This window comes from Ochotona curzoniae, unplaced genomic scaffold (genome assembly GCF_017591425.1).
Source record: "Ochotona curzoniae isolate NIBS_2020 unplaced genomic scaffold, NIBS_Ocur_1.0 contig_605, whole genome shotgun sequence".
Lineage (NCBI taxonomy): Eukaryota > Metazoa > Chordata > Mammalia > Lagomorpha > Ochotonidae > Ochotona > Ochotona curzoniae.
In genome coordinates, this window is record NW_024466491.1 from 4,938,237 (window position 1) to 4,946,680 (window position 8,444).

General features: G+C 70.1%; 2 protein-coding genes across 3 annotated transcripts in view; both read right to left on the bottom strand.

Annotated features, from left to right (window-relative positions):
• Positions 1-8,444, bottom strand: part of LOC121163398 (coiled-coil domain-containing protein 130-like) — a 469,842-nt gene that overhangs the window by 143,749 nt on the left and 317,649 nt on the right. The gene's annotated exons all lie outside the window — the stretch shown is intronic.
• On the bottom strand, positions 85-8,412 carry LOC121163278 (calcium homeostasis endoplasmic reticulum protein). 2 transcript variants are annotated; one of them, XM_040990728.1, is made up of 18 exons: positions 8,337-8,412; positions 7,488-7,661; positions 5,726-5,886; positions 5,492-5,629; positions 5,254-5,405; positions 4,618-4,729; positions 4,434-4,523; positions 3,963-4,191; positions 3,455-3,627; positions 2,663-3,098; positions 2,334-2,572; positions 1,984-2,117; positions 1,723-1,809; positions 1,498-1,641; positions 1,168-1,284; positions 986-1,080; positions 686-871; positions 85-602 (listed from the first exon to the last, which is right to left on the bottom strand). In XM_040990728.1, the coding sequence occupies exons 1-18, from the start codon at positions 8,359-8,361 to the stop codon at positions 550-552; spliced, it is 2,745 nt and encodes a 914-aa protein (XP_040846662.1). In that variant the 5' UTR covers positions 8,362-8,412; the 3' UTR covers positions 85-549. The 2 variants fall into 2 exon arrangements, with proteins under 2 accessions (XP_040846662.1, XP_040846661.1); XM_040990727.1 differs by having other exon boundaries at positions 4,618-4,762.

The window sequence follows — 8,444 nt, forward strand, 5'->3', positions numbered from 1 at the left end:
GGCCCCGAAGCTTGGAGCAAGTCTGGGGGCAGAGCCTGGGTTAGGCCCCGCCCCACCGGGGATTTGTACACAGAGGAACAGGGCTTTAAAAAAGGTCTTTATTTGAAAGCCAAACAGTCAAATCCACAAGAAATTGTGAACAGCACGTGTTTCTGCTCAGCCCGACACGCGTGGTCGCGTCACAGCCACCGGGACACTGGGACAGGATGCCACAGCGGCTGGCATGGTGGGGTGCTGGTGTGTGGGGCTTCCTCGGGGCTCGGCTCGCAGCGTGCCTCCCGGCCCCAGGACCCCGGGGCCCCCAAGTCCCACTTCCTGGGACCTCTGCTCTCCGGAGAATACAAAGGCTAACGTAAGGGAAAAACAACACAAAGCCCAAGGCAGCGCCTGCAGCTAAGGGGACTCACCGAGCCGGGCAGTGGGGCCTGCGAGCTTGGGCCCGTCTCTACAGCTAATCGCGGGGTGCTGGGCAGGGACAGCCCGCTGCTCCCCGCGGCCTCCCGCGGTAGGGGTCCTGTGTGGGCGTGGGGGCTCCCACGGTGCTCCCCGCTAGGAATGCGTTATGTCTTCCTTCTCTTCCTTCCGCGCCCCAAACGTGGAGACTGTGGAAAGCGGGCTGTCAGAGGGGCAGGGAGGGTCGGGAGGGCCCCGCAGCCCCCGCAGCCCCCGCAGCCCCCGCACTCACACTCGTCGCGGGCCTTCATGCGGGCGATGAAGGAGTAGCTCTTGTTGCGGCGGTAGTTCTCGTAGGGGTCGTCGAGCGCCACGCCCACGCCCTTGTACTGGTCCCACTTGTCGCGCACGTCGCCGCCCTTGATGGGGTCCTGGATGCCCTGCTCCTTGGCACCCAGGCCGCCGGAGCCGCTCCAGCCTGGGGAGGGCCCGGGGCAGCCGGTCACGGCCCGCAGGGCCCCGAGCTGAGCCCGAGCTGAGCCCGAGCCCTCCCCGACCCCAGCCCTCCCCCAGCCCTCCCCCCGAGCCTCACCCATCTTGACGAGCATCTGGTGGCCCTTGTTCTCCTCCCCGAGCCTTGAGTCAGGAACAGGCGGCGCCGAGTTGGAGCCCAGCCCGGCCGAGGAACTGCAATGGAGACGGGGCGTGCGTTCTCCAGAGCAAGTGGCACAGGCGTTTAGGGGGCCCAGGGAGCCGGGAGTGGGGTGCTCTTACGGTGGCGTGGGGCTCCGGGAGCGTGAGCGGCGCCTCCTTCCAGGCGAGTAGGACTTGGAGCGGGAACGGGAGCGCGAGCGGGAGCGGCTTCGGGAGGAGCGGGACCTGCTGCGGCTCCTGCGGGCGGGGAGGGGGCTCAGGGTCTGGCGGGGCGGGGTGGGGTCAGTGTCGGGCGGGGAGGGGGCTCAGCGCGGGGCGGGGAGGGGGCTCAGCGCGGGGCGGGGAGGGGGCTCAGCGCGGGGCGGGGAGGGGGCTCAGCGCGGGGCGGGGAGGGGGCTCAGGGTCTGGCGGGGTGGGGTGGGGTCAGCGGGTCCCGGCCCGCCTGCTCACCTGGACCTGGACCTGGAGCGGGAATAGGAGCGGGAGCGGGACCGGGAGCGGGAGTAGGAGCCGGAGGACTTGGAGGAGCGCGAGTCGGAGCGCGAGTCGGAGTGGCCGCGGCTCTTGGAGCGGCTGCGGGACCTGGAGGGGCCGCTGCGGGGAGGCCGGGCCGTGAGCACCACAGCCAGAGGGAGGTGGGCCGGCCGCCCCCCAGCCCCGCGCCCCGCGGCCCACCTGTTCCTCTTCTCCTGGCCTTTGCGCCGCCGGGCCCGCATCTTGGCCCGGAAGAACTCGTAGAGGCCGTTCTGCTCCCAGCCCTCGCTGCAACACAGGCCCGAGCTGCGTGGGCACCGGCCCTCCCGTGGGCACTGGTCCTCCCGTGGGCACTGGTCCATCCCGGCCTGCCCTCAGCGTCCCACCCTGGCACTGCTGGGCGCCCCGAGCACACTTCATCAAAGCCCTACCTGGGCCAGCGGCGGGCGCGGTCACCCCTACCTGTTGCGGGGCCTGTCGTGGGAGGGCGGGCTGTAGAAGGCCTCCACGGCCGCCAGCAGCCGCTCGCTGGGCGGCATCGGGGGCGGCAGGCGGATGTCCTTGGGGTCCAGTGCCTTGTACTCGTGATCTTCCAGCTGTGGGCGTGAACAGCCCTCGCTGGCGCCCACCCGGAGATGCCAGCCCACTCTGCGCCCCTCCCTCAGAGCAGCTGGGAACCCTGCCTGGCCCTCGGGCACAGGCCCCCTCCCGTGGCACGACCATGGGCAGCTCGGGGCTGGGACTGCAGGGCTCAGGTGGGCACAGGCGAGGAGGGCCTGGGGAGGCGAGCCTGGCACAGAGCCATCACATACCTTCACCAGAGGCGCCATGAGGCCGGCCGGCAGGTCGAAGTAGGGCACGTTGGGGACCAGGCTGGGGTCATCATGGTTGATGTGGGGCGGGCCCTGCCGTCGCATGTGGGGGGGCTGCCCGTTGAAGCCGTGCGGGGGAGGGCCGAAGTCGGGGTGCTGGGGCCCAGCCCAGGGCGGGTGCTCATTGATGCCCGGGTGTGGCATGCGGTGGCCAGGGTGGTGGTGGGGCGGGCCCATCTCTGCAAGGGTCGAGGTGCGTCAGGGATGGAGGGATCCACCTGCTGGGCCTCGGTGGGGAAGGGGTGGCCAGGCCAGGAAGGGACACTCACCGGCCGGGAAGTCGCCCTGTGGATAGTCGAAGCGGTGCGGGTAGGGTGGCCGCTCGAAGGGGTGGCGCGGTGGGAAGTCGTCCTGCATGAAGCGGGGCGGGAAGCGGTTGAAGTTGTGCGGGTGTGGCGGCTGGTTGAACTGCGGGTGCTGCTGGTGAGGCGGGAAGGGCCCGCGGAAGTGAGGCGGCCGCTGCATGCGGAAGGGCGGCTCGCGCTGGCCACCGCCCCATGGTGGCTGCTCCGGCTGCCCGCTCCAGGGACCCTCAAACTGGTTGTTCCAATTGGGGTCAGGTTGGTTGCTCCAGGGCGCGTCCCGCTGGCCGTTCCAGCCGGGGTCGCCACGCTGCTCGCCCCACATGCCCTCGTGGCTGTTGTTCCAGGGTGGGCAGTGGGGTGGCCCGCCCTGGTGGTGCGGGTACGGTGGCTGCTCCGGAGGCTGCAAAGCGAGGCAGGGGCTGAGCCCTTTGAGGCACAGGGCCCAGCCCCATCCCCACCCACCCCTGCAGGACGTCTGGGGGCCGGTAGGTGCTTTGAGGAGTGGCCTCTGCCACCCCCCCATATTCCCAGCAGCCGCAGCTCTTGGGGTCCCACCCGAAGGCCTGGTGGGGCAGTGGGGGCACACTGCTGGCCTCACAGGGTGAGTGACCCTGCCCTAAGCACAGCCTTGGCACCCAGCACCTGACAGTCCCTGCCCCTGGGAAAGCCCCGTGCTTGCTTCGCCTCATTCCAGGGTGACATGTGTACACATTTGGTGGCCAGTGGGGCCCCCCGCCAGCCCAGTCCCCAGCCTACCTGCTGCTGGCCCCACGGAGCGACGGGGTGGGGCTGGTCGAACCACGGGGGCTTGTTGGGGGGGATCTGGTCGTGGGGCCCAGGGCCCCGGGGGCCGGCGGCTGCGGAGTCCTGCACCCCTCCGCCGTCATACTCATTGGAGCCTGGCATCTGGATGGGGGGCTTGCTGTCATCTGCGGCGGGAGAGGCAATCAGAGCTAGGGCAGCAGGAGGCGCTGTGGGGGCGCCACCCCACGACCCACGCGGAGGTTCTGACCTCCAACATGCCACCCGAGCGATGGCCTTGACCTCTATGTGGCCGACACCAAGCTCCCTGACCCCATCTGACTCGGAACCGGCTGCGGCGGTCCCTGGGAGCAGCAGTATCTCGGGCCGTGTTGCCAGGGACGCTGGCACAGCCCCTCTGGTCTAGGAACCTGGAACCCCCAAGCCCTGCGCCCCCCCGAGGCTCACACGCCAGGACTCTCAGAGCAGGCTCGGAGCCCCCAAGGGTTGGAGAGCCGCTTACCCGGCTGGGTGGTGGGGGGCATGGCTGGGGCGGGGGTCTGGGCGGGTGGTGGGGCCGCTGGTGGCGGCGTGGCCTTGACCTCGGCCTCCATCTGCGGAAGCTGGATCTGCTGCTGCTGGGCCAGGCTGCTGACAAACTCATCGTGCTGCGTCTTGAGGCTCTGGATCTGCTGCTGGAAGGCCAGCTGCACTGGCTGCACCACGGACGAATACTCGCTGATGAGCGTGGCCTGCCGGGAGAAGGGTGCCCGCTGCTCAGAACCCTGGAACCTTCTGGAAGTGTGCAGGCAACGGCCCCGTAGAGCAGCAGGGCCAGTGGCCAGGGTACTCGCTGGGCTGAGGACAGCCGCCTCTGCGGGTCGCTCAAGGCCTCTGCAGGGAGCACAGCACGCACCTGGTACTGGCCGAGCCCCTGGGCCGGGCTCTGTGGGGGGCGCAGGGGGCGTGTGGCTGCCCCTGGCACAGCACGTACCTGGTACTGGCCGAGCCCCAGGGCCGGGCTCTGCAGCTGCTGGATGATGGAGTCATCGAAGTAGCCGTTCTTCTCCCACAGCTGCAGCAGCTGCGCACGGGCGGGCGGAGGAGGAGAGGTCAGGGGGGCCGCAGCCGCCCCGGCCAGCCCGGCACCCACCCCGTGCCCGAGGGGGCACACATACCCGAGCGATCTTCTGTTGCTTCTCCTCCTCCACGGCCAGGAAGCTGGTGCAGTAGATGGGCACCACCACCTTTTGCAGGGCGGCCAGCAGCTCCCGGGCCTGCTTGCGCTGGCTGTGAGGGAGAGACCTTCCGCGCGTCAGGGCCCTGGACGGGACCCGGCCACGCGCCCGTTACCATCGCGGCTCCGGCCACGGCACCCTCTGCCTTCTCCGGGGCGCGGGCCGGTGAGGGAGGAGGGCAGGACTGCAGCCTGCGGGCGGCCAGAGCCAGGGCTCCCCGCTCGCTCCTCGGGCCCCTGCTCTCCCAGAGGCCAACCCCCGCTTGAGCATCCACGGTGGGGTGCACGGGGCGGGGGAACACGGTGCGAGGCAGGCAGCTCCATCCCTGGTGCTGGGCCCACAGCAGGCAGCGCAGAGGGGGAGGACAGGGTGAGCGGCAGGGGGCTTCCAGGCAGAGGCGTGGGAGCGACAGCCCTGGAGCCAGGCGGGAAGCAGGAAGCGGCCGTGGCACCAGGAGAGAGGCGGGCCCAGCCAGCCAGGCCTGCGCAGGCCCTTCTCCGGCAGGGCTGAGGCACCGAGGGGCCCGGCAGGCTCAGCAGCGGTGCAGGGCGGGGAGGAGCGGGGCGGCAGGCTCACCAGTGGTGCAGCACGTCGTTGATGAGGTAGATGAGATGTAGCCGCAGCTCAAAGTGCGCGCCCTCAGCCGTGATGCGGTTGCGCAGGTGGCCAGCCATCAGCTCGCAGTGCGGTGGCGACTTGGCGTTGCTGAACATCCAGTTCTTGCCGGCCTGCGGCAGCCACACTGCAGGTGAGGGGCCACGGAGGTGCCCGCTGCTGCCCACGCCCACGGCCCTCCGCCGCCCAGGGGCCTCACCGAGATGGCATCCTTCGTGCACGTGTCAATGATGGGCTGCAACAGGTTGTCGAACTCAGCCATGTCCAGCTGCGTCTCCTCCAGCAGCTTCTGCATCTGCTGCTCCACGGCGTGCGCCACGGCCGCTGTCACCTGCTCCTGAAGGGCTCGGGCTGACGTCAGCCTGCCCCACTGGGGACCTCACGGCCTCTGCAGACCCCCCCAAGAACCGGGGCCTCACCCGGGACTCAGTACCTGTCGGAGGGCCAGCAGGTGCTGCTCCTGGTGCTGCAGGTTCCACTGGCTCTGCTGGATGAGCTCGTCCACTGATGGGGTCCCCTGGGCCGGCGGGGGCTGTGCCAGGGGCGGCAGGGCCGCGGCCGGCTCCAGCTCCGGGGCCTGCTGCTTGCAGAGGACTGCGGGTGGAGCGGCCCGGGGCCCTGGTGAGGCGGTGGCAGAGCTGGGGCCTGGGTGCAGCAGCCACCTGCCCGTCCCCCCAACCCTTCAGCCTGCCCCCCAAGGCTGGCCAAGGGAGACGGGAGGCGCCCTGTTCAGGCAGTCCTGCCTCACCTGCGTGACCATGATCCGTGAAGTCCCCCGCAGGCCCACCCCAAGGCAAGCTGGCTGGGCGTGGGGATGTTTCCCACGGCTGTGGGGGCAGCCAGAACCACCCCACCCCGTGCTCTCGCCTGTGCCCACAGTCCCAGGGCAGCAGCGGGGCTGCGCGCTTCCCCCCAGCAGCCTCAGACCACACCCCTCGCTCCCTGTACCAGCAGTCATGTGAAGGGTCATGGTTGCCTGGGCAACCTCCTGACTCTACAGACCCCCATCCACCCGGACGTGCCAGCCAGCAGAGAACCACACCTGGGCCGGTCCTGGGGCTTGCCGAGTGCAGCTCCAGCACGGTCCCGCCACCCCCAGAACGAGTCCTGGCCTCCAAGGCCTCTCCCCTCTGGGTTGCAGCCCAGGTGCTGACCCCCGACCTCCCTTGGTGTGGCCACCTTGCAGCCCCCCATTTCTGACCCTCCATGGTGGGCTCCCTCACACGGAAAACACAGCTCTCTTGGCAGACCCCTTGTCCGTACTGAGCTGCCACCCGTGCCTGCGCCCCACGACCTAACAGGCGTGCCAGTATCCGTCCCCAGCGCCCGGGCCTGTCTTCACAGCGGCCACACCCACCTCCCCACCCGCTGTGAAGGGCATCTGCCGATGTCAAGGCTGGCGGGCCGTGGCTCCCGGCCCACGCACTCACATGCTGAGCGCTCATTATCCACTGCAGTCAGACACGCAGGCCTGTCCGGAGCTCTACGCCCACTGCTTACTCGAGCCCTGGTGTCTCAGCTGCGTGCCAGGCTGCCTGCCACGCGCGTTTACCCAACTGTGCTCCGGACGAGGGCACTAGGACCACAAAAAAGGAACCCACCAGGCCCCGGGCCTGTTCCCCAAGCCAGGACCGGCACAAGGGGCCACCTGCCCCGTGAAAAGCCACCCCACAAACCCGTGTCAGGACCTGAGCGGGGCAGGACCAGCACCCCCAAGCCCAGCTTGGTTCTTCAGAACAGGTACAAAACCTAACTCCCTCCAATGCCCGGGCAGGGACGGCTGGCAGGCCATTCAGATGTCCCCAGTACCACCCAAACACAGACCCTGGGGTCAGGTGGGGGTCTTACTCCCCCTCTGCCCCCTTGCTTCTAGCCACGCCCCTATCACTGCCCTGCTGCTCCCAGCTGCCCCCTCACCTCTCACCGCCGCCCCCCTGCTCCCAGCTGCCCCTATCACCTCTCACCGCCGCCCCCCTGCTCCCGGCTGCCCCCTCACCTCTCACCGCCGCCCCCCTGCTCCCAGCTGCCCCTATCACCTCTCACCGCCGCCCCCCTGCTCCCGGCTGCCCCTATCACCTCTCACCGCCACCCCCTGCCCCCGGCTGCCCCCTCACCTCTCACCGCCGCCCCCCTGCTCCCGGCTGCCCCTATCACCTCTCACCGCCGCCCCCCTGCTCCTGGCCCCGGACACTTACGCTGCTGCTGCTCCAGGGCCAGCTTGCACCTGTAGTAGCTGTAGAACTCGCCCCCAAAGAGGAACGAGAACTTGGGGTTGTCCTTCTGCTTCTCCATCGTCATCTTCTCAAACTCGGGCCCGTTGCGCGCCACGAACTGGGCCAGCTTGTCGATGACATTGCGGAGCTCCTGGTCTGCACGGGGAACGCCGCCCGGGGGCCACGTAGGGAGTCAGCTGGGGATCGGGGGCCACGGCCTGCACCCCAACCCTGTCCCCCGTCCCGGCCGCCGGTTTGGGAGGGCCGTCCTCCTGCAGCCCATCTTCCTTTTCCTCCTCCCACTGGTCCAGGGAGCCGTGCCTGCGGGGAGGCCTGTGCGGCCAGTTCCCGGGGTGCCCTAGGTCTGGTCTCGCTCCCCCACACTCCCGGGCCCTTACCCTGCACCCCGCACCCCCAGCCCTCTCCTCTGCACCCCCAGGCCCTTACCCCTGCACCCCCAGGCCCTTACCCCTGCATCCCCAGGCCCTTACCCCTGCACCCAGCACCCCCACCCCTCTCTGCACCCCCAGGCCTCACCCTCTGGCACCCTGGCACCCCCTCCTCCGTACCCTCAGACCTCACCCGGCAGCAGCAATGGCATCTCCATGGCGCACCCCGTTCCCCCGGCCCCTCTCCCCGTCACCCCGTGGCCCTCACCCTAGGTCCCCCAGGCCTCCCCACGGCCCCCTCTCCCCGTGTCCCCTCGCCCCGCACCCCCAGGCCCTCTCCCCGTCACCCCGTGGCCCTCTCGCCCGTGTGCCCGGCCCCCCCAGCCCTCACCCCACACGCCGCGGTCCCTCTCGCCCGTGTGCCCGGCCCCCCAGCCCTCACCCTCCGGCGGCAGAGGCATCTCCATGGCGCCGGCCGCCCAACGTCCTCCGCCGCCTCCACGACCGCCGTCCGCAGAACCCGGCCGGAAGTGCCGCGCGCGCGGGAGCC